Consider the following 26237-nt stretch of genomic DNA (forward strand, 5'->3'; position numbering starts at 1 on the left):
TTTCAGTTAAAACATTTATTTCAATAAAAAAAGGATTTCAGCAAAATAGAAAAATGTCAATTTGTAAAAAAAATCAATAAGGATTTCAGCATTATCATGATTATGCAATATAAATGTATAAATTAGAAAAAACAACCCAACAAGAAATCAATAATAACCCAGAAGTCGTTAGAATGTATAGTAATGGACATATATTAAAACAATAACCATCTATAGCCTAACATTCATCATGAAATCAATAATAACAGAAAAAATCTATGGAATGTATAGTAGTGTGCAATTATTAAAACAATAACAATCTCTATCATAATGTATGTTTTGCACTTACTTGAAATGATGCAGTCTCCGATGGTCAAAAATTTCATTCAATTTTTATTAGATAGCAAAATGTCAATGATTCATTCCTTAATATACTGCATATTAGTTACAACATATTTAGAATAAAGATATGTAACCTTTCAAACTTTTACTTGTTATAATTACATTTTAATTTGACAACATTGAATTTTTACAACATGAAAGAAAATAATTAATATAATTAAGCTACCAGGCTGAATAAGCATGATAAGATTCCTTTAGACAAATGATGTGCTTTTTTTCAGATACACACTTTATTTATTTCATCCAACATATTTTATCCAAACTTATAATTTTTCCATGGTTTTTGTTAATCTGTATATAAATATATATGATATTATTGGTATTTTACGAAATTTTCCTTTAATCTTGGTGACTGATAATTTCCTTTCTCAGCAGAGTCGAGCAAGGGGGCACTTGGCTTTGCTTATGAAATTGACAACGTTGTCATAGACATTAGACATTAGACATTATTTTATTATACCAATCATGGGCCCTTGTCGGGCAAGATACAAAAACATCATAATACAATGATTATATAAACATTAGTGAAATAGGTCATAGGTAAAATAGCGATAAACAGATAATCATTGGTCATCTCAACTCGATTGTCTGTCTCACTTTCGCCGTCCAGGCTCAAGCAAGAAATCCAATCTCGTTGAGATGATCAAAGATAATCTATAGTTATATATCATTAGCCTTTGTCTATCATGTCTATACAACAATCCTCCACAGCATCTATATACAATAGTCCTTAAAATGTATATTGCTGTACTGATAATACCATCAATATAAAAGATGAAAAAATATCAATGTTTGTTCATATCAATTATTAGTGTCATAATATTCTTCCTTTAGAATTTTGACATTATTTTTATCTAGCACTACAGATCATGAATTAACATAATATAAAATTAAATATGGCACTTTTCAATACAAATGTGTATACAAAAAAACTATACATATAATGAGTATAAATACAATAAAATAAAATGTTTACTCTCTATTTACACATTCTATAGTCCAGTATATAGTTTTATGACCCAGAAATAAGCATTATATGATATGTAATCTCATAAAAAAAAGTGTGGACACTTTAAAATGTCTCACCTGTGGTTCTCATCATATAATCATCATGATTGAATTAATGTTGAGTCTGTAATATGAAGATTTCACTTCAAGTATCACATACACTTAGCATTATAGCTAATCAATGCAAATGAGATCAAGATCAGATGAACCCTGTTTACAGAAATGTTCACCTTGCAATTGTATTATGCACAGTTAGCCTATTGCTTATCTTATCTGAGAAACAGACCTCATTAAAAAAGTTGATCACAAACCAATGAAATATTTAAATTAAAATGAGGTCAAAGGTAAGATGAACCATGTTTAACAACATGTAAACCATGCAATCATTTCTTTCAACTAATACAGTTGACCTATTGCTAATAGTATCTTAGAAACAGAGATAAACCTGTAAAACTAACATGACTAATGAACTATGAAAATGAAAGCAATATCAAAACAAACCATGTAGACCTTTTAATCATTCCATACACAAAATACATTTGATCTTATGGTTGAAGTATCTAAGATATAGATTTGACAATACAACTTACACTTGCTCACTGATTTATGAAATGAGTTCATTACGCTACTGCTTGATTGTAATCCCAAGTCTCACATTCTGCAACCTTTGATGCACACTAACAACAATATTAAATAGCATGTAACTTTTGTACTATAACATTTTTACATTACATGATTCTATTTAGCTATAAACAGCCCACTTCTTTTGCTTTTTGCTTCTAAGGAATGTCTTTAAACACCAATAAAATATCCAATTTTTACATATATAACCTTTTTTAGCATAGTGTGCAATGTGTTTTTATGGATCTGAATGTAGATAATTCTACTACAGTACAAAAAAGTAACTGCAAAAATATTACACAAGGAAAAGTGTGTCATTATGTATTAAATTCACACATTATTTGCTTACAAATTCAAAGGTGACTTTACTTGAAAATTGAATCAAAGGTTGCTGTTATATTTTTTTGAATAATCGATTAAAAATTTACAGCCAATTCACAATACTAAGATAGCTTTTTTTCTCTGTTCTTGATGAGCTTTTGAAATTTTAGTTTGAATGCTTAAGAAATGTCTTATCTTTGTCTCCTAATACAGTTTAAATCTATAATGGATACCATCCTAACAATCATTGTTTAATTCTGTAAACCTGTCATTTTAAATGTCCACGCCCATTTACATGGCATTGTTTTCACAGACAAGGGCGGTATCTGTATATTGATTCCTTTCCCACCAACTCCTGTTGTCCATGTCACTTTGTCAGGATATCCCAACATGTTGACAGTTGTATCACTAGATGTTATAGGTGCTCCAAGTTTTACCAAGTTATTGTCTGGCCATTCCAGCAGTATGGCATACACATCAGTTTCTGTTGCCCCCTTCTTCATTGTATACCTAGAAAAATGTATTGAGTATTGTATATAATTTGAATTTAAAGACTACAAATACTACTATGATAACAAGATGCAAGTTGATGTCTATAAAAATATTGAATACAGGAATAACAAACAACACCTCAAAACGTTTGTCTCACAATTTCAATTGTCATATTTTAGACATTGCAAGAGCAGATTTTGAGATTTACCTGTTTAATAGTAGGTAAGAGGCACATACGCAATTTCTCCAGTAAAGTGTGAGTTCCTAAGAACACCTAGATAACTTATGTGTAGTGTCGGAAATTTTTCAGAATAGTTATTTTAAATCAAATTGGTATATTCAAGACTCTATACCTCCCCTATGAAATAATCAAATAGTTATTTAGTAGGAAAAAAATCACTGTTTTAAGTCATATTTCACCTTGAATGTGTAATCTATGAATCTATTTACCAGTACATGAAAATAATGAATCAATTTAACTAATTCTTTATGATCTCTTGCTGAGATATTTTTTTACCCACGTGATCAGCTGTATATTATTGATTGTTCATCAGTATACTATTTCTACATACCACACATTTTTAACAACAGTGTCATTCTGGTGAACCCATGGTCTAGTTCCATAGATTCCATCTCCATTTACACGTAGCCATTGTCCCATCTGACGGAGTCTTTCTTGATATAGAGGACTAATAGTTCCATATTTTGTGGGACCAACACTCATCAACAAATTACCTCCACAGCTAAATACAGATATTTATATAATTGAAATATGTTACATAAATTTATACTCCATGTACTGATTTGAACTAAATAAGATATATGTAAAGGGCAAATGAATAAATCAAAATGATTGTGCAAATAAAAAGGTCAATACTTCAGTAAAATACAGAAAAAGCAAAACAAATATTTTGAAATTGTCTTCTCGAAGCTGTTGCTGGATTAGGAAAATACTTCTGTCCAAGTTTCCTTAAAATTCCATTAAGATTTGAAAAAGTCATTAGACTGGAACACTTTCCCCACAATCTGTACCTAACTGTTGACAATGCAGGTAACTCTGTTTACAGAACATACACCATGTCTGGCCTTCATCACTGTTTTCTAACAGGAATAAAATAATTGTACTTTTAAAATACTAGCATGAAAACATTTAAGGAAGACTTAGTGCTTTGTTTATTACCTGACAGTAGAAATAAGCTGGGATAGAAGCTGTTCTATTGTTAGGAAATCTTCAATCCTAGCATTTCTGCGGAATCCCCAGGAAAACTTGTCAATTGTCATTGCATTCTCCCATTTATGTTTCTGCAGCTTGCCTTTTAAATATCATAAAATACAAATATATTTAGTTTTAAAATGAACTTATGATTCACAGTCTTCTAAAAGTGAAACTGCATAAGATATTATACAATGTACATTCCTTCACTGCTATTCTTCTTTAACCTCATTCCATGCAATAAGTTTTACAGCTCAGTGTTAGATAAACATGATAAACAGTTACAATTTTTATTCAATGCTTAGCCATACTTTTTAGTTTAAGTGAGTTTACATAGTTTGTATGATTCCTGCCTTTAAAGGAAAAATTAAAATTGATTTCCAGTACCTAACAGATACATGTGTATAACTCTCTCAGCATTTCCAATTAAATATTGCATCATGAAGGAAAAGAAACTAAATTCAACTCTTTGAATAACACCCTTGGAGTGAAAGTAGTATCCTAGGAACAGTTAATAGGCAGAAGATACCAAGAGACATTCAAAACTAAGAAGTTGAGGAGTAATTGACAAAGCCATGGCAATATTAGGGGAAAAAATTGATGAAAGACCAAAAGTTCTCAAATTGCTATATAGAAAACTAAAACAAATAAGCATTGATTTCCCATTTGAATGGTTTTACACCCGTATTTTTTGGGGTCCGTTATAGCTTACTGTTTGGTGTGAGCCAAGGCTCTGTTTTGAAAACCTATAATTAGTTTACTTTTACAAATTGTACTTTATGACTTGGATGAAGAGTTATCTCATACCACATATTCTTATATTTATATTTCACACTAATATTGTATATACCTGGATTATATCTATCAGTACATGAAAAAAATCCACCATGTTTACAAGGACATCCATGTCCCCATCTATCATTGGCAACTATTGTATCCTTAACTGGACTGCAAAGTTCAATAAAATTATAGATTACATATTGTACAGTTTTTACACTGAAATTTACACAGGTTCTTAGAACAAACCAAATTATAAGGATGCCTACTTCTAAATAGTGTTGTGTGAAAATTTAAAAGATATAAATAAACCTCAATTAATTCTGGAATTGAGAAATGTTTCAATAAAATCTTGAAAATGAAGAAGTAACAAAATTGTGTATCTGATTCTTGTGAAAACATTTGTACGATAATAAGTAAAGGAAAATTTCATACACAATGTCTTATAAACATGATATGAGCAACAGCCTCACCAAAAAATGTACTTTGTTGAATGGAGGTCTCATACAAAAATGTTGATGTTAGTAAAATAGTCTCTATGGGTAAACCTGCTACTAAAATTTATAAAAGGATATTAAATGCTTGTTGAAATTTCCAATTTTGAATTAAACAGGTTGGGAACAACACTCCAAATGAGGGGAAACCCTCATTGGAAGAACATTACAACCCACTGTAAAAATGAGCACCTTTATATTCATATTATTTGATAAAACTTTTCATAAGAACTATGCATCTATCGAGTATTAAATGGACAAAACATGTCAAAAGAATTTTGTGATGTTTCTAACTTAAATATTCTTTATTAATTTGATCCCTCATTTAGAAAAGTTGTTCCAAATGAGTTTTCCCACTTTTGAGTTAAAAATAAAAAATCTTTAAAAAATTTCTTTCTTTATTTTTTCAACAGTAAAATGACCCCTTGTTTTAAGGACAGTCCCTCATTTAAGGGACACCACTCATAATGGGGGGGGGGGGTCGGGGGGTCCCGATCTGTTTGTTGATCTTTCATCACCGGAAGTAACTTGCACGAGAGGCACTATTATGGGTTTTGTGCACAAGATGCACCTGATATGGGTTATCAGCCCCGTGGAAAAATATGGCTTGTGAACTTCCGCTCATTACACATATGCAAAAGCTGTCATATCAATGCTAAGTATATGATAAAATATTTAATTGGCACAAACGCATTTACAATAAATGGTAATGACCGAAATGGATAAACAATTTGCAATACATGGTAGTAAAATACAAACAATTATATATATATATACCGGTATGTGAATAAACAATGAAAGGTATAATGAAAATCTATTGCAATATTATAGATTACTTCTTGCATTTACAATTTGTTACGTAAGAGGAAGATAATTTTAGTGCCGTATAAGATGTATTATTAAGTATAAGATTTATTATTAAGTATAAGATTAATTTTATTTTTATCGCACAATATGGTTATATTTTTTCCTGTAATTTTGAACATTTTTAATACAAAAGTCTCTCTAATACTGGAGTAACCTCTGCAGTGTAGCAGCATGTGCTGTTCATTTTCAATTTCGCAACTTTTACAGATTTCACAAATTCTTTGATTTCTGGGCACTTTTGAATATCTTATAAAACATGATTGACAAGAGTAAAGAGAATGAACGCAGTGCGAACGTACTATATGGGCGAAAGAACTCAGGACGAACAGATCAAGGGTGAACATGTAAAAATGTAAACAGGGCGAGTTGACCCGATACTACAAATATCTACATTAAAAACATCTGGTTACAAGTAAACAAATAACGTTCATCTAGATGAGATGAAATCTAATAATTTACATAAATAAAAGGGGATATATTTACGATAATGATTGTTTTTCAATCCTGATTTACAAATTAAATGATTCAGATGCTTAATCATGTGTCAAGAATTGGAAGTTGTTATGAAATTGTAATACACAGAAACGGATGCGGCATACGGATGTGGTAATGGTTCAATGATTTTACAGCCGGCACCATAGGCCTTCAGAAGACTTGAAGTCTTCTTCCACCAAAAAGGAGAGATACCATATAACAAAACTTACAATCCATTTTTAACATAAATAACAGAATGGGAGATAGACAATTGCCCCTATTTTTGTGATTTACAACATACTACAAAAATTCAGATACCTGAAAAATATGACCAATTGTAGCATACTATTCTGTACTTATAACTGAAGTTGATACTGACCTTTCATTATAAAGCCAAGCCAGAAAGTTAGTTGAATTCCAGTAAGTATCATTGGCCTCCCAGTCTCCATCAGACCATATAACTTCTGGCTGGTATGCATTCACAAGTTCATACAATTCAGGCATAGTCTTAGTCTGAAAAAAAAAGTAATTTCATTAAGGCAGCAACCATTTGATTTTCTGGGGGGGGCTATGTTTTTTTTTGGAAAAAAAAGTTTGTTTCCAGTTTTTGGAGAAAAAAAAAATTTGTTTTTGATTCTGAGAAAAAAAAATTGTTTGTTTCACCCTCAGCTGCCACTATATGTAATGCTAAAATTGAAAGAAAAAAATTGTTTTCGACTTGTCGCGAAAAAAATAGATTGTTTTTCGCCACAGGCGAAAAAAAAAGTTTGCACAGAAAAAAAAACCATAGCCCCCCCCAGAAAATCAAATGGTTGCTGCCTAAGAGACCAATTTTACAGATATTTACAGCTTACTCATATGTGTCATAAAATGTTTATAAAATTGAGAACAACAGGGGAAAGTGTCAAAGAGACAAAAATTCGACCAAAGAGCAGATCAAACCACAAATGGGTCTTCAACATAGCTAGGAAAATCCCACATCCAGATATGGGCTTTAGCTGGCCCCTAAACAAAAATGTTTACTGGTTCAGAAAAAAATAATATTTTTAGTTTACAATTTTTGCACTATACAAGGATATATATTGTATATATAAAACCCAGGGTCAGATCTAGCCATTTTAAAAGAGAGGGTTCCAAGTATATGTCCACATTCAAGAATGGGGGCACACAGCTTGTCTGTTTTGAAACATTTGGTTTGTCAATGCAATGAACATGTGTTTTAATTACAAAATGTATGTAATTTGATTTCCTAAACTTTTGACTTTAAGTTTGATGGGAAGTGTTATTTGAGAAATATTCACACAGAAATCAATGCTGCAGGGTTTTCCCTCTAAAAAAAACCAGCTAAACAATCAAAAAATCAAATATCTTTTTATGATTATACTATATAAATATAAAAAAAACACACAGAGGATTAATTTTAGTATATATTCTTGTAGTGGTTCAAAATAGAATAGTTACTAAAAACAATACCCTGACAAAGTCTTGTTTCTTAAATCCTGAGTCTTTATCATTCAAATATACTGGATTAAACCATTCAAACATTGAGTGGTATAATCCAAACTTCATCTGTGTTTTAGCTCTCACTGCAGCAGCTAACTCACCTGTAAAAATTTCTCAAATTTGTAATTGTTTACATTATATGATACAATACCTTATTTTTAGAACAGTTAACAAAAATATACCAGTTAAGAAAAACCTAAAGCTTGGGAATATATATAAACAAGAAGAAACTGGCAAAATTGCCAATATTGATCTTGACCCACATTTGTCATCAGTAACAACAACATATCATAAAATATGAAAAGCACTGGTTGCACTATTCTCAATTAAATGCACATGCAGAACATGCGCAGCAGAAAGAACACAATAAGCCATTTCCCATGCACTCAATAACCATAACTCCTGCAAGACAAATGTTAAATTTCTTCAATATCGAACTTGACCTCAATTTCATTATCAACAAAATTGGAAAAAAACCAGTGATAGAACAGTTTACAAGTTATTGCACTGAAACAGTTTGAGCTAAGTATATCTGCCTACCATACTACATCTTACTGTTTTTTCTAACAGAAAATAAGGTTAAAAATCTTGTCAAAAAAAAAAAAATCCTTTCAATTATAACTTCAGAATAAACAAAACTTACAATCCATTTTTATCATAAATAACAGAATGAGAGAAAGATAATTGCCCAATGGTGTTCAGCCAAAAATTACTTCATACATATGTACCAGTTGATCACTGCAGGTGCTTGGGTATATGATGCAGATATTTAACAAATCAAAGAGCTGAAGAGCTCTGAGGGAAAAGACGGTCATTGTTTCAATTTTTAGGGGGTATCTTTTGATAGTCTACATACAAAGAATGAGCAAAGAACAGCTAGAACATATAGAAAGGCTGACAATAATGAAACTAATTGTTGTTTATTGTTTTTTCATTTCCTTAGTCAAGAATTCATCATAGAGACAATTTGGACCAATGAGATCTACACCTTCTAAATCAAAACATTTGATTAAAGTTGGGAGTTAATTATCTAAAATTGAATTGAATTGAACTACTACAATATATTTTAGAATTTTAATTATGTACAACTGAACGGCAGGCTAAGACCATTCTCAATTTTTTTTGACAGTATTCTCAAGAAAGTGAGGACTGAAAAATCTATTCAGATTTAATTTTCCATTGATAAAGTTCCCAGTTACAACTCTCATCACAGGGATACATGTACTTATAAAATCAAATATGATTGATATAAGCTGTGTGAAGTTTGTTTCCAGATCCCACATTTTGATATATCTGTAAAATTCATGAATAAATAGCTTTAAACTACAAAAAGCAATATTTAAAAAAGAAATGAGAAAAAAAATGACCACTTCAATAATTATGTTGGTACGCAAAATTATTTTTTAATTGATGACTACTCATCATATATATACTTAATGTGACATTTTTAGTGTTCAGATACATTAACTTTCATTTTAGTGGGTAATTACTCATCAATTGAGGTGCTCCTTAATTGGAGAAAGATTCTAAAAACATAACTTTACAGAAAGAATGAAAACTGCAGTTGCTCTCCCCAATCTCAATAGGTATAAACTACAAAAAGCAACATTTTTTTTCATTTTTTTTTAACAGTTTAACCATTTCAATAATTATGTTAGTACACAATTTTTTTTTTATAAATAGAATACTTATCATATACTAAATGTCACATTTTAAGTGTTCAGAAACATTTACTTTGATTTTAGTGTATAATTACTCATCAATTGAGGTGCTCCTGAATGGGAGGAAGATTCTAAAAATAGAACTTTACAGAAACAATGAAAACTGCCGTTTCTCTCCCCAATCTCATGTATCCCCATTGACATTGTTTACCGTGAAAGTTGACCTACAAATTATCTGATTATAGCCTCAGATTAAAGCATTGCATGTTGGTGTGTGAATCATCTACACTACAGCAAACATCATTAGCTTACCTTTAGCAAATACGGATTTTAAATTAGTATACAAATACTGTGAATGATTTTTATAATGAATAAAGGATATCCCTGTGTAGTGTGGCATTCCAACAATGACGTCACTAGGTTAGATATATTTAGAATATTTCGTAATACTGATTTTTCCGGACTGTAAAAGAAACGTATATAGTGTAAGGGAAAGCTCAATATACGATAATTTCACGAGAAACAGAAGGGAAATGTGTAAACAATGTATTTCAAGTCAATTTGTTCTCCTTGTCATCAATTTCAGTATGACATTTTGAGGGGTTTTCCAAACTATCAAAACAAAATGATTGACGTGAGGGAATGATACTCTGGCCAACCCCATTAGGGAATTGATGGCTTGAAGCCGTCTTTCCCCAAAAAATATTTGTTGATTAAAATATCCAATTTTCTTTTTTTTCTCGTTTAAATCACTCGAAACTAGGTGAGACATGCACAGAAGGGATAGATATGTACTATAAATATAAAACATTGAATATTTTAATTAACAAAAAAAAAAAATAAAAAAAAAAATATCTGCATCATATCCCCAAGCGCCTGTGCAGTTAATAACATAAAATACCATATAATCAAGATTACGGATGGTGCCAAAAAATTTGCTAAAACTGACATGAAACAATTTGCTCTTGTATCAATAGCTTAATTTATAAAATTGAGAATGGAAATGGAGAATGTGTCAAAGAGACAATGACCCAACCATAGAATAGACAACAGCAGAAGGTCACAAACAGGTCTTCAATACAGGGAGAAATTCCCACACCCGGAGGCGTCCTTCAGCTGGCCCCTAAACAAATATATACTAGTTCAGTGATAATGAACATGCCATACTAAACTCCAAATTGTACATAAGAAACTAAAATTAAAAATAATACAAGACTAACACAGACTAGAGGCTGCTGACTTGGGACAGGCGCTGAAATGCGCAGGGTTAAACATGTTTATGAGATCCAAACCCTCCCCCTATACCTCTAGCCAATGTCGTCGGACAGTACATTCCATGATATTGGAATTCTCTATACTATTGTTGAACATGTTGAAGACTGTGTGTTGATCTCTACTACATTGTAACTAATTTTATTGCAAGGTGTTTAATTGACATCTACCCAGACTCAATCCTACATCTTAATCAATCATAATTCAGTGTTATAAAAAATCTTACCAACAAGATCTCTCTTAGGACCAGTTGCATTGGAATTCCAGTTAAAGGAATACTTAGATGGCCACATGGTGTAACCTTCATGATGTTTACTGCTTAATACAACATATCTATAATATAAAAGCAATAAATTCAAATTAACCTAGAATCATACATGTACATTGTACAACATCTTCTTATTTTTATATTTATTTACAATGTAAAATGTACCACAGTAAAAAGCATTTAGAGAGGGATTTATCAATTTTAAAATACATAAATGTTTTACGTGTAATTTTCAAAAATACTGAGGAGATTTAAAAAAGGTACACTTATCAGAAAACAATAGATGAAGTACATGTTCACTAAGTGGTGGTAAAAGCTCTTATTGGCCCTTTGAGACACTGACTTATTAAATGATTAATGTATCGCACTACAGACACTGACAGAGAATTGACCTGGTAGTCAGGATCATCGGACACATAATTTAAACTAGATACATTTGTGTACCTTAATGATGATTGTAGACAAGTTTGGTTGAATTTTGACCAGTTGTTTCATCAGAGAAGATTTTTGTAAAAGTTAACGACAACAGCAACCTTCAGGCCAGCTGAGCTAAAAAATAATTGTTGGATGACATCAATTATTCAATGGTCACAAAATATCAGCCCAAGTCTCATAGGTTCACAAACTGGGATATATATATACATCAGGCATGGGATTATTGTAATCAGTATTCATAATCAGCTGTAATCAATTACATTTTGTAGTGTAATCACATGTAATCAGAAACAATACAATTTCTAATTACAAGTCAATGTAACCGCAGATCAAGATTCTTTTTACAAAATCATCATTGTCTCCACAGGGACTCAAATTAAAACCAGGGACCTCTGTGTTACAAGGCAGTGTATACCTCAACTGAGCTAAAGAAGTTTAATCACTTAGGGCTGACTAAGTATCTACAACATTTACTAAGGGAAGCAATCCTGTCACACATGTAGCGTCCTGGAATCCATGACAAAACGCCCCACACCTACATTTGTAACCGCCCCACTTTTTCACCAACTCGACCCACTTGTGAAATGGGTTAAATCCCGTTAATATTACTCATGGTACTCCTGCCATGATAACAAATTGCTGTTACCGGTCATTGAAAACCTTCAATTATTATGATATATCGCATTATGATACAGTTAACCGGTTTCTTTTCAATTGTTATGCAAATAACATAAGCTTACAAGAATAAAGTTATTCTCCAACAATACGAAAATTATATATAGAATTATAATTTCAGAAAGATAAACATCATTTAATTTCATTTTTCTGTATTTTGCGTGTAGATTAATTTTCATTAAAGTGGGGCGAGTTGGCAGACATGAAAATCATAAATTAATCTATATATTACCCTTTTTATTAAGTGGGGCGAGTTTGCAGGAGTAATATTAACGGGATTTAACCCATTTCACAAGTGGGGCGATTTTTTTAAAAAGTGGGTCGACTTGGTAAACCAATTTAGGGCGATTTTTTTAAAAGTGGGTTGAGTTGCCAGTGGGGCGATTTGTCCTGCTTTCGCGTCCTGTTCATTGTACATGTTGTTTTCTTACTTTGCACCAGAATCCTGAAACATTTCAGCCCATTCCTCTGGATCATAAAATTCTGTTGTGAACATAGCTGCAAAATCTGCATAGGTAAAATCTGGACGGTAGTTTTTCTGCATGTAATCCACAACAGCCCGCATCGGTTGCCCTTTCCATTGCCACCAAAACCACTCTGATGAAAAGGCTGGTACTGAATAAATACCCCAGTTAACAAATACACCAAACTTAGCTTCATCGTACCATCCTGGAAGTGGTCTTGCATCTAAAGACTCCCATGTTGGATCATATTTTAATGAATTAACAAACGAAAACAGTAAAACAAAACAAACCAGGTAAGTGGCCATTTTGTTTTCACGCGATGATCACATGATATGTAAACTCGGGTACTGTATGCACTTCAGAGGCTGCACTGAAATTCATATGAGAGGGTCATGTCAAAAGATATTGTTCAAATAACATGTAACATTTGAACAAAAAAGATTTATAATCTGATGCTAAATATGCCTTGGCAAAGATGTTTTACGTGAACAACTAAACAATCCCTACCATTATGTCCATAGACCACAAAGGAGTCGTTAGCAGTATGCCACAACGGACGCTAGGACATCAAACACATATCGAGTTCACCGAAATGAGGCAAATGCACAAATCTGCAGAAAAAAGAGTTTTAAGACCCTCCCAACATTGATCATTTCACAAATAGCCTTATATCAATGTCACTTGATTTTAAATATATATCATATATACCATTATTAAATATAACACAATTTACCTATTATAAACTCAAAATTTTTAGAAATGTCACTGGTCGCTTACTTCCATTTTCCCCCCCGTTTTCACAGATGTCTATCTCACTGAAACTTGTTATGTGGTAAATCTACATCAGAATATCTAAAAAAAAATATGTATATCATACCTATTTCTGTTGTTAGAATCAATCAAAGCAGTCCTTCCAAGAAGGTAACCTTAATCTGTAAATTATTGTCCTGTCCTCAAGTACCAGTCTTCTTTAAGTTATCAATGACTTTGAGAGAAAGGCCATTCTGCCATATATAGCCTGCTTACTGGTAAAATCATTTATAATAATGTAAGACATTGACTTGTATTTCAGTATACAAAAAGTTCTGAAAACATCAGTGTTGAAATAGGAAGAAAATGGGTTTAAAAACATGGCTAGCTGCGATTATTGTCATCATAAGTGTGATATTTATCATGTATCCAGAATCAGACTTGACTCCTAAGGTGACAGCATGGAAAGAAGGAGGGAAGTATCTTCAATACAAAGGCTACCAGATATTTTACAGGGGTAATAACACTTACTGACCTTTTGTTCAGTTGAAAACTTTTAATTATTTCAAAGAAGGGCACCCAAAATATACAGTAGATGCAATATTGCCACCAATCCTCCTGTGCCCATCTAGATTGATTGTAAATTTTATATCTCTTATGTTATAAAAATGAATGTTACTTCAGAAATATAAACTTATTGTCTGACTTTGAAGAACAAGAATTTTTTTTATTTGAATTTATAAGAAGAAAAAAAATGGACGGGGATATGTGTGAAAACTCCTTTGAAAATAGAACAAAGTAGCAAGAAATCCAAGTAAATTTGTTCTAACTATAAAAAAACATCATCAAGCAAGCTGTGGGGGATGATTGTTTGGATATATATATTTATAAAAACTGAAACTTTATATTCTGAGGTTGGCTGGGAATCTCTTTTTGAAAGAAGAAGGAGAAGAAAATTACAGATGTTTTATAACATGAACCAAAAGCATGCACCAGAATATTTATGTAATCTTGTACCTCCTTGTGTACAAAGTACAACCAACTACCCGTTGCGAAATGGTCATGATATTATTGTTCCATTTTGTAGACTTTCCCTTACTACTGAATCGTTTATTCCCTCTACTATACATGAATGGAATAAACTTGATCCAAAAAATCGCAGTGTCGACTCTATTTCTAAATTTAAGAAAGAATTAAAAAACGATAGTCTATTATGTAAAATTGAAACGTTTTATTTGTACGGCCCAAGGAAATTAAATATAATATTAATGCAATTGTGATGTTCTGCTTCATTCTTAAACAATGACCTATTTAGAGCTAATATTATAGATGATCCTTCTTGCCATTGTGGATCCGATATTGAGGATGTCTACCATTACTTCTTTGTTTGCCCAAAATACACATTATGTAAAAAAACCTTATTCCATAACCTTAACTGGCTATCTGAAAACTTTGTTTTAGATACAAAAATATTAATTTGCAGACACTTGGAACTTTCGAACGAACAAAATATTCAAATTTTCAAAGATGTTCAAAATTTCATAAAAAGGTCAAACAGATTTCTTATGCCTTGATAGAGCGTTATTATTACTGACACGGAACGTCATCATTGTTATCAATTCACAAGTCATCGTCACAGAATTATACGACTTTTCAAACTTTCTTTTTCTCTTTTTACTTTCTATCCTCTTTGTTCACCTATCAAAACTAGTATTATATTGCACAAATTGTTTGTTTTATATGCATGTCCATTATATTATACTATTTATTGTAACTTTATATTGTATTATGGAGAAGACTTCATAAGTACGATTTACTTGTGTCTAATCCATTTTGCTTTAATTCAGCAAATAAAATATGTTTAAACTAATTGTTTGGAATGTGATTGTATAATACACGTAGTGCATAAGCTCAAATTAAAGGAATTTATAAATACTTGCAACAATGTCTAAACAAAGGGAGATAAGTCATCCTTTTTCATGTGCTTTGATCAAAATATTTTGATAATATTCATATTTTAGTATTAGGTCATCTTAATTCTCAATACAAATAGAAGGCTTTCCTTCCAATTTGGAAATGTTTTATTGTTTATGAGCACCATCCATTTATTTAGCCAATCATTAGTTATATTTATTTATAATGGTTTTTTTTACTTTTAATCTTTTTGACATCCAATGATAGACATCTAAATTCAGGATGATTATGCAACAGAAACTATGCAGATATTGTTTGATTCATTATTATTATCACCCAAAAGTCAGTTCAATTCTCTGTAATGGAAACAAAAAGTAAAAGTACTGAATTACTGAATACTCACAACAGATTAATCTAATTATCTTGTTTATGAAAACATATTAAATCTTAAGATTTTGACATTGTTAACTTTATGAATTGATGAAAAATATGTTTTTTGTGGAATCGTAAAATATGGGAATCTTGTGAAAATATTGATTTATAGTGATTTATACATGTACTTTTTTCAGTGGAAGATGGAGTGTCAAAGGATGGGAGAACCTTACTTTGTCTCCATGGTTATCCTACATCTAGTTACGATTGGATAAAGGTACCTTTAACCATTTGTCTGTCAAAAGTTTGATTATAATTTGATATCTACAAATCAGTCATCTTGACTTGTAAAAAATAAGAAGAACTTGGTATTATTGCCAATGCAATGAGATAACCCTCCACCAGGGACTTAATAAAATACAAGTTAGCATCTAAAGGTCATTGTATGACCTTCTTACTTTTTGCCTGACTAAACATTCCATAACTTGGTCCAATAAACTGATTTGTGTGAAGTGGACATAAAAATTTATATATACAGAATATTTTTTCTTGTTGAAGAACTTTTACTAGGGTTAATCAATCAGTTCACACAAACAAAAGAATAAAAAAAAAAACCCAGACCAAGATCAATAGTTGCAGAGCTTGCAATATTCCATTAGCCTTGGCCTTTTATTAAAGGTATATGAAGTTTCTAAGACCTCATTTACATCGATCAATGTTGATCATTGATAATGTTTATCTTATGTAAGACTGTTTCTCAAAAGACTTTTCAACATAGAATCAATCATAATCAGTAAAGCAGATGAGACATTTCAGTGTGTATGTCATGAAAAAAAATGAGACCTTCCATTGATAGACCAGTGGCGGATCCAGAATTTTTCATAAGTGGGGGCCCTCTGACTGACCTAAGAGGGGGCCTGCTCCAGTCATGCTTCAGTGATTCCCTATATAAGCAACCAATTTTTTTCCCCAAAAAGGGCCTGGGGGAGGGGGGGGGCCCTAAATCCGCCTCTGTAGACACACCCTGTTACCTTATGCACAATCTTTTATGATTCAAATGTAGAACTAAGGGTAAACCACTAGCTAAGTAACACATGTAAAACATGATATGATTTTAATGCCACACGTAGGGTCATTATGTATTTTGGTCTGTATTTCTGTCTTATTGTCTGTCTGTTCTGTTTAAGTTTAAGTTTTGGGTTAAGGTTTTTGGTCAAGATAATTTTTGATGAAGTTGAAGTCCAATCAACTTGAAACTTTGCATACATGTTCCCAATGATATGATCTTTTTAATTGTAATGGCAAATTAGAGTTTTGACCCAAATTTCATAGTCAACTGAACATAAAAAATGATAGTGCTGATAGGGCATCCATGTAATATGGACACATTCTAGTTTTACCATGTATTATAAGGGTTATGGTGGTACAAATGTACATCCTATTTCTAAAGTGAAATTTATAACTTTAGATTTTCATGCAAAACAAATCAATATGTAAACTCTAATTTCAGATATTGGGTGGTCTTAAAGAACAATTTTCCAAAATCATCATGTATGACTACATTGGATTTGGTTTTAGTGATAAACCTGTAAGTATATCATTGTGGTTAAAAAAATTTAATATTCACTAATAAATAAATTTGTTGTATTTACTGTCTTCTGATTGGTTAAAAGTATTACTTTTATTTTCAATGTTGTCAATTTTTATGGGGACAAGCTCACTCTGACGTTGTGTATTCATACGCAAACATGTGTGTATGTTGTTATTGTTAGTAAATATAGATAATATAATAAAAGTTCTTTGAGCCTTATTGTTGATAGAAATTTATCTATAATGAATGGCAATAATTTATTTTGAATTTATTGAACCAGAAAATTAATTTTTTACTCTTTAAATAGCTTTTATATAAATTTTTGAACTTTTGATTTTCAGGATAACCACACATATACTATAATGGAACAGGCAGATATAGGAGAGAGAATTTTAAAGGAACTTAAGGTCAATAAAGTTCATTTCTTAGCACATGACTATGGAGATACAGTTGCATTAGAATTACTAGCAAGGTATATACATATAAGGTCAAAGTTGCTAAATTTGCATTAAATTATTTAAATTTTGAGGCTCCTAAAACTCTGGGAAACTACTCAACTATATTTTTATTTTATTTAAAGATGCAATGTGCTAAAGAGAATTAAAATTATCAACCAAAATGCACCTTTTCTTTAGTATTAGCTTTCAGTTCACAACTCTATTTTTTTTTTTAAATTTGTATGGGGAGATAACTCAAGATAATTTAAATATAATAGATGAGAAATAGTAATCCTGCAGTTTGTTAATTTTCCAAAAGTATTGGATGTAAGCTATCATCTCTTACTTTATTTTAAAATTCTATCCTTTTAGTTTTATATCTTTTAACAGAATTATGTTTATCTACCATACTTTTTCTTGGAAACTGAACATGTTTCACAATTTGAAAGCAACATGTACATATAGTCATATAACTTTTATAACAGTTTTAAAATTTCATTATATCTTTATATATATTGATAAGGAAAACACTCTGATCATAATAAGGTTTAAACTATCTTATACACCAATAGAAACTTACTCTCAGTTTGTTGTAGATACATTGTACAAATTAATTGGTAGAGGGGAGACAACTCTGTTTAGCATATCTGCGATCTAGTAAATTATAGTCATTCCATGTAGTTTAAACATATGCATTGATCCAAATGGAAATTGGATCAGACATAAAGCTATAAGATCTTCTGCAAGTATTTGCTTGTGCTTTAACAGAAAATTTAAGTTTTTTAAAGTTTTTGTTTTGGGTGTTATAATATCTTTAATTCCTCAGTGGTTTTTGATTGTTTAATAAACTTAAATATATGTTTTCATAAATGAGCCAATGAGCCAATGAGCTCAAAGACTAAAAAAACATAAATTGGAAAAAACAATTAATTTTATTACATTTGTATTGCTGAAAACTTCTATTTTCACAAATCAAATTGAATAGACCACTTTCGAGTTCATCTGTCACCGGAAAAAACTCGTCAATTATACGCGCCTTTATGACGTCATTTACCAGATAGAGGGGGTCACCTGTATCCCTGCACTATTTACGTTCTTCAAGCGTCTTAGTGATCATCATTGTGCAGGATAAACTAGAAATAATGGTTGTTCTGTAGGTACTTAATGACAATTCCCTAATGACAGCAATGCTGATTGTCAATTTTGAGAATTCAATTTGCCGAATAATTCGTATAATATAGAGTTATGGTTTTCCAACCACTCACTCAACATTGGAACGGAAGTGACAAAGCCCCTAAATGACAAATGACGTTCACTAAAACCAGAGTTTTTGACGGAAATGCATCGAACTTGAAAGTTGTCTATTAGTGATATGTTTTTCATTTGGTACTATTGTCAAGTTTTTTAGCATAATTTCAGCAGTTTGATACAAAGACTAGAATGTTAATATAAAGATGCACTTAATTTTACAAAAATTAATGATAGGACATGTCATGGGAATACAGCTCTCTTTTTGTTACCTATATATTTAATTTTAGATACAATAATAAAGAAAACAAAGACAGAATTCCCGAAATACAGACACTTTGTCTGTCTAATGGAGGTAATGAAAAGATAATGTTTAATCAAGAGTACCATGAATTATTCATGGGAACCAATTTCTCAAAGATTAAAAAAAAAAAGTATATTTGTTGTATGTGATTTCAGGTTTTGTACTTCCTATGAACATTAAAATTTGCAGTTCAACAGTCCCATCAAATCAAAAAAAAAATGGAAACATTCGTTACATACCAATTTTCATGGGTTTCATGGGTACAGATGAACCACGATTTCAAATGTTCAACGAATATCATATTTTCAATAGGCTTTGTTATAATACAGAGATCGTCAAAACAATGAAATCTAAAATCCACAAATAGGCAAGTTTATTATCGATCCACGAAAATTGATACCCACAAAAATAAATGAATTCACAGTATACTGGATCTGCAGAATTTAAATGATTAATAGATTTTTGCTTTACATCAAATGATTAATGTTAAAAGATCATTTAAGCCAAAAAGATTGTTGGAAAATTGATTCAGGTGGAAACATTCTTTAGAAGAAACATTTGCCAGAAAATAAAAGATCTTTATTACATTAAATGTATACTGGTATTATATTTTCCAATTTGGTGTATATTTCTTATATATATATATTTTACTTTTAAGGTATCTTTCCAGAAACTAATTCCCCTAGACCTGTTCAGAAAGTAAGTACATTGTTTAATTAACACTTTCTTTCACCAATTTAAATAATGAATTATGTACTTTTATAGAATAAAATTGAGAATGGAAGAATACTTAGAAGTTGTTATCTGGAAGAGTTTCCTACTCTACAAATAAGTGTTCTGTCGAGGGGAGATTGGCGTTTAATCCACCAGCAACCTTAGTGTACAGTTACAAGTTCATACCTGCCAACTGTCACTATTTGTGGGGGATTTCACACATGGAGGCTTCCAAATTGAAATTTTGAAAGAGCAATTTTGTCCACAATTTTAAACAAAACAATTAATTTTACAATGACATTAGGCTTATATTAGTGTGAAGAAGCCAAAAAATAAAAATTAAAATGTATTTGAAGGCCCCCTTGAAGGTTTTTTTTAGGACTATGACATACATCTTGGACGCAAAACTCCAATGGGTGTTTTGAAAAGTTGGCAGGTATGCATGTTGCCTACTAACAATATGGTGTTTCTATATTTTTAGTTACTTTTGAATCCTTATGCGGGACCAATAGCATCAAGACTTATGTTCTTCTTCATATTTAAAAAAACGTGAGTAAATCTTTCATATAACAATATATTTCAAAGTACTGTAAATTCAGAAATTATTGCAATTTTTTATTTATGTGAATAATCTGACTGGATGAGTTTTGCAGTACATTGTAATAAGAACTCTTTATCTGATTTTGGTATGCAGATTTTCCTGAAATCACAACAAATTATCTCATATTTTAGTCTATTTATCAAATTTGCAACAATTTCTGAATTTACAGTTACAGGTAGTAAATAGCAGCAGTAGCATCTTTTCACAAAAGGTCCATATAAACTGAGACTACTATAACACAATTAACAAGAAAAACAGATGAATTTGTGTGCAAGTTTTCTCTAGAAGATATGAAATAAATAAAATATATATAACTTGAAATGTAAGTTTGAAAGGGAAAAAATGATACTGAAAAGGAAAGAAAACACCAAGAAGCTTTTATCATCAAATTGTCAGTGAAAATCAAAAACTGTAAAAAAAAAAAAAATAAAATAAAAAAACAATACAAAATTGGTGAACTATATTGTAAATGTGACTGTACATAAAGTTCCAGGTTACAGCATATGTTTATAAGAAAAAAACTTTATGACAGTGATTTTTCTTTTTATTTTAAATATCACTGTTGATGTCATATATTTGTTAATAAACAAAATCTTACTCATATTAATCAGTAAGTACTAGTGGTCCCTGCAATTATTATTTTACCTAAGTATTCACCCTTTTAATGTATCATATAAAATACACTTGCATGATCCCTTACAGAATTACACATCACCTTGAAAGTAAACGTTTCTCAAATTGATGTTATATGTAACCTCCATAAGCCTGGAAATGTCATGGTGATTACATATTTGCAAACCATTCTCATATAAAGGAATTATCCATTAAAGATTTTTTTAATTTTTTTTTAGCTTTGGTGAAATATTTGGACCTGAAACAATTCCATTGGAAGATGATTTGTGGGACTTCTTTGTAATTATAATGCACAAAAATGGTCATGTTATTAGTAACAGGTAATAACGTTTTTTCACAGTGGATATTGAATGACCACTTCCAAAGTATTTGAAAATGTTATTCAATGTGTGTTGGCAATGAAAAGTCATAATTTATATTTTTTGTATATAAGGGTCAGAATGTACCATTTACAAAATTTCACCTATGTTATAAATTTCCTTTTCAAATATTGTAATTTTGTGCACATAACCTTTCTCCTGTCTATTGTTAACCAGAAAATTAAAAACCATTGATGTACCTGAAACAATAACAGGAATTACCAAAAAACAGACTGACAGACTACATGATGACCAATACCCAACTCTTCCAACATAAATAGACTTTCAACAATGTATTTTAACAGAATACTGTTGCCTATAGATTTATTCCAACTTATTTTGATTGAAACCTACTCAGAGGTACAATGTATTAGAAAAAACTCATCTAAGATACAAGGCTATTAAACTGTACGCCAGATGCATGTTTTGTCTACAAAAGACTCATCAAGAACTCTTAAATAAAAAAAAATTGAAAGGCCAAATAAAGTTGATGAGCATTCATGAACCAAAGTGTATTTAATCAGATTTACTGCTAATAGTGTACATACAATGCAAATAATTATGTGTGGTAGTTGAGTACATGTTAAAAAAGTACATGGATTTCAAAGTACACTTAAAGACAGTTTATCATAACAGTATGTTGAAAATATGATTTATTCACTCAGCATATATGTATATGTTCATAAACCAATACTCATCTTGATAACCAGGACCCTGTGACATTAAAACATAACAAGTCTTTCTAAACAAAATCAGATATGATATGAGCAGCACAGATAGAAATTGATCTTATGCAAATGAATATAAATACACCTTTTAACCTATTTTGGGTTAAACTAAATCTCTATGGAAAGCCTGTAACTGTTTGAAAATTGAGCTGTTGTAAGAAAAATCTACACAACATACAAATTTCATCTTTTTTTCATATTTGAACATTCCAAAAACAATTGAAGTCTTAAACATGCACTTACATAAGGTCCATTACTATTGGACGCAGCTCATATAATGCATGATGTATACTTTGATACATTACCCTGCAAACGGTATGGATAAATAATTTTATACCAATAATTAACTCATTTATTTGTTTTATAGGCTAATGCAATATATAACTCAAAGAACAGAGTTCAATGACAGATGGGTTGGTGCCTTGAAAAATACACCAGTAAAAGGTATGACTAAAAGATAGATATATTTACTTTTCAATTCAAATGATGTTTCAGAAAACAGTTTAGAAATTAAAATACCTATATATAGTTATCAACCACACTAAAAAAACAATATGTAAAGTTCAATGGTGATACACATGTAATGGCATTTAATATTTAATATGTTAAGGTTCTAAACATTACTTTAATGTTAATTAAACCACTTCTAATGTGTCAAGATAAGAAATTAAAAAAAATAAATTTGATAGGTTAAAATTCTGTTAAAAGAAGTGGGATACATATAATGCAAAAGGGAGATAATCTTGGTTATACTTTTCATTGCCATTATATTTCCGTTAGTTTGCACTAAGTTTTCTTCCTTTAATGTGGTATGATAATTAAAAAAAAAAACACTCAGAAACACTCATTTAATAACTAGTTTTATTAAAAATAAATGGAAAAATTCACAATTCAATATTTGTTGTTTGAATTTTCAGAAAAAGTTTCTAACAAAATATTCAAATGAAATTGTCATAATGATTGAAGTCCTACCTTTTCTGTGCTAGTTTGATAATTATCTATAGGTTTTGGTTCTTTTCCTGCACATAAAAGATTGGCAAAAATAAATATCTAAGTTTGTAAAGATTTTTGAGTGATGATCTTTCTAATCTGTTTTGTTTTTTTCAGTTCATATGATTTATGGCCCTGCAGACCCAGTTAATCCAGATTCTTTTATTGACTTTTACAAGTGAGTATTTATATGTTTCTCAGAGACTTAAAAATGATTATATGATAAATAAAGATATGGAAAGATATGAACCCTAAAATACTAATAATCTTTTAAAAAGCAACAGAAAAGGATTTAAACCTCAATATGGCCTTCAACAATGTGCAAAACAATGCTTTTTATGCCCCTGCTATTTTGGAGGTCTGTCTGTTCGTCTGAAAGTCCACAAATTGATTTCCATTCTCTAATTTAAGTTTGCCTCAACCAAATGGTATGAAACATATACACAATCCTTATTACCACATAACAGATCAAGTTTGAATTTTTTGTGACATCGCGTTCACCATTCTATAGTGGTGCCCCTTAACAAAGGGAAAATTGCTAAATTTTTCGTTTTTGTTCTCTTACTTTAGTTTGCCTCAACCAAATGTTATGAAATTTATACACAATGCGTATAACCACAAAGCTCAGACCAATTACACATTTTGGTAGTGTCACATTTACCCTTCTTGAGTTATGTCCCTTAATAATGTTATATGCAAGCATGGGAATCATCTATGTCCTATAAATATTTGCCACTGGACGTTAAGCAACCAACAATCAATCAATCTATGTAATATGGAAACATTCCCAATTTATTTTTTATTAAGATATGAAAATCTGCATGCCAAAAAACAAGACATTGGTTTGATGTATGCCAATACATATTTAGTTATGTATTAATTTATTGATTTTCTGATGAAAAAAAAAGGTATTTATAGATGTAATAACAGTGTTTAATAGTATCTACTGAAGTCGATCACATTTTTGAAATGTATGTGTTTTACCCTAAGATATTATGAATGCATTCATTACCTTAATGACCTTTTAATATAATGTTCAACATACTATTTTCAGGAAATCAGTACCACATCATAGTATTACTGTTCTTGACCGTAATATAGGTCATTATCCACAATGGGAGACACCTACAGCATTTATTGAAGCTTATTCAACATTTATTATGAAATCCAAATCATGACAACCCTGATCATATCTGGGACTTCGATGATGTGATGGTGTTTTATACTTTTGTGCCATAATGAACAGCAATATATTTTCTATATTTGCATTCAAATATTGGACTGTGATATTTATTTGTTTTTTTTTACATTTCATAATAAATGATAAAATGTATCTATTTGTTTCTACTGTCTTTCCTACAATAAAGTCTATTATATTTTAGCCTAAAAAAATTGTAAGATGTACATATTATACATCTGAGAATGGTCAACTTATCAACAGGAATTAAAAAAAAATCTTGGACAGAACAAAATATGCATACCAAGCACAAATATAAAAAAAAGAAGATGTGGTATGATTGCCAATGAGACAACTGTCGACAAGAGATCAAAATGACAGACATGAACAACTATAGGTCACCTTACGGCCTTCAACAATGAGCAAAGCCCATACCGCATAGTCAGCTAAAAAGGCCCTGATATGACAATGTAAAACAATTCAAACGAGAAAGCTCACGACCTTATTTGTATAGATAAAATGAACGAAAAAACAAATATGTAACATAAACAAATGACAACCACTGAATTACAGGCTCCTGACTTGGGACAGGCACATACATAAATAATTTGGCAGGGTTAAACATGTTAGGGGGATCCCAACCCTACCCCTAACCTGGGACAGTGGTATAACAGTACAACATAAGAACAAACTATAACAAGAGGCTGTCACAACGACAGCAAACCGGATTTATTAATATTTATTTGTGTCCTGGCAATATCACAAGAACCATTACTGATGAATGGTGAAAGTGAAAATCGTCAATATCAAATTTGACCTCCATTTTGTCATCAGTATCAACATCTTAAAATTTGAAAAGCTTAGATTGAATGGTTCATGAGTAAATGCAACAACATGAATGGAAACGCCATTTCACAATCTTTCAAGAACCATAACTCCTGAACAGTAAAAGTCAAAATCGTCATAATTGAACTTGACTTTTAATTTGCCATCAGTAACAACATATAAAAATTTCAAAAGCTTTGGTTGAATGGTTCATGAGAAAATGCACGGACACGACTGGAAACACCATTTTTCAATCTTTCAAGAACCATAACTCCTGAACGGTAAAAGTCAAAATCGTCATTATTGAACTTGACCTCCATTTTGTCATCAGTAACAACATATTAAAATTTGGGAAGCTTAGGTAGAACAGTTCATGCGTAAATGCACGGACACGACTGGAAACTCCATTTTTCAATCTTTCAAGAACCATAACTCCTGAACAGTAAAAGTCAAAATCGCCATTATTGAATTTGACCTCCATTTTGTCATCAGTAACAACATATTAAAATTTGGGAAGCTTAGGTAGAACAGTTCATGCGTAAATGCATGGACACGACTGTAAACTCCATTTTTCAATCTTTCAAGAACCATAACTCCTGAACGGTAAAAGTCAAAATCGCCATTATTGAACTTGACCTTCATTTAGTTGTCAGTAACAACATATTAAA

At 30.8% G+C, this 26237-nt stretch overlaps 2 protein-coding genes across 3 annotated transcripts; one reads left to right on the forward strand and one right to left on the reverse strand.

Annotated features, from left to right (window-relative positions):
* LOC143065463 (alpha-L-fucosidase-like) lies at positions 1–13372 on the reverse strand. The gene is made up of 8 exons (XM_076239042.1): positions 12894–13372; positions 11311–11417; positions 8122–8252; positions 7028–7161; positions 4887–4984; positions 4004–4136; positions 3396–3566; positions 1–2841 (listed from the first exon to the last, which is right to left on the reverse strand). The coding sequence occupies exons 1-8, from the start codon at positions 13229–13231 to the stop codon at positions 2583–2585; spliced, it is 1371 nt and encodes a 456-aa protein (XP_076095157.1). The 5' UTR covers positions 13232–13372; the 3' UTR covers positions 1–2582.
* On the forward strand, positions 13241–24900 carry LOC143065469 (mesoderm-specific transcript protein-like). 2 transcript variants are annotated; one of them, XM_076239060.1, is made up of 12 exons: positions 13241–13270; positions 13999–14193; positions 16160–16239; positions 17473–17550; positions 17895–18025; positions 19529–19593; positions 20201–20241; positions 20738–20805; positions 21709–21810; positions 22945–23021; positions 23685–23745; positions 24622–24900. In XM_076239060.1, exons 2-12 carry the CDS (start codon positions 14043–14045, stop codon positions 24743–24745), a joined length of 978 nt encoding a protein of 325 aa, XP_076095175.1. In that variant the 5' UTR covers positions 13241–13270; positions 13999–14042; the 3' UTR covers positions 24746–24900. The 2 variants fall into 2 exon arrangements, with proteins under 2 accessions (XP_076095175.1, XP_076095167.1); XM_076239052.1 differs by lacking the exon at positions 13241–13270 and having other exon boundaries at positions 13791–14193.
* Positions 24901–26237: the final 1337 nt, after the last annotated feature.

Source organism: Mytilus galloprovincialis, chromosome 1 (genome assembly GCF_965363235.1).
Source record: "Mytilus galloprovincialis chromosome 1, xbMytGall1.hap1.1, whole genome shotgun sequence".
In the NCBI taxonomy this organism is placed as follows: domain Eukaryota; kingdom Metazoa; phylum Mollusca; class Bivalvia; order Mytilida; family Mytilidae; genus Mytilus; species Mytilus galloprovincialis.

Excerpts from the sequence above, each read along its gene's own strand:
- LOC143065463 (XM_076239042.1), bottom strand. The coding sequence starts at position 13,231 with ATGGCCACTTACCTGGTTTGTTTTGTTTTACTGTTTTCGTTTGTTAAT. Across the intron at positions 4,985-7,027 it reads GCTTGGCTTTATAATGAAAG|TCCAGTTAAGGATACAATAG; the intron begins GTCAGTATCAAC and ends TGAACTTTGCAG. Across the intron at positions 4,137-4,886 it reads TACTGATAGATATAATCCAG|GCAAGCTGCAGAAACATAAA; the intron begins GTATATACAATA and ends GATATTTAAAAG.
- LOC143065469 (XM_076239060.1), top strand. The coding sequence starts at position 14,043 with ATGGGTTTAAAAACATGGCTAGCTGCGATTATTGTCATCATAAGTGTG. Across the intron at positions 20,242-20,737 it reads CCCCTAGACCTGTTCAGAAA|TTACTTTTGAATCCTTATGC; the intron begins GTAAGTACATTG and ends CTATATTTTTAG. Across the intron at positions 23,746-24,621 it reads TCTTTTATTGACTTTTACAA|GAAATCAGTACCACATCATA; the intron begins GTGAGTATTTAT and ends TACTATTTTCAG.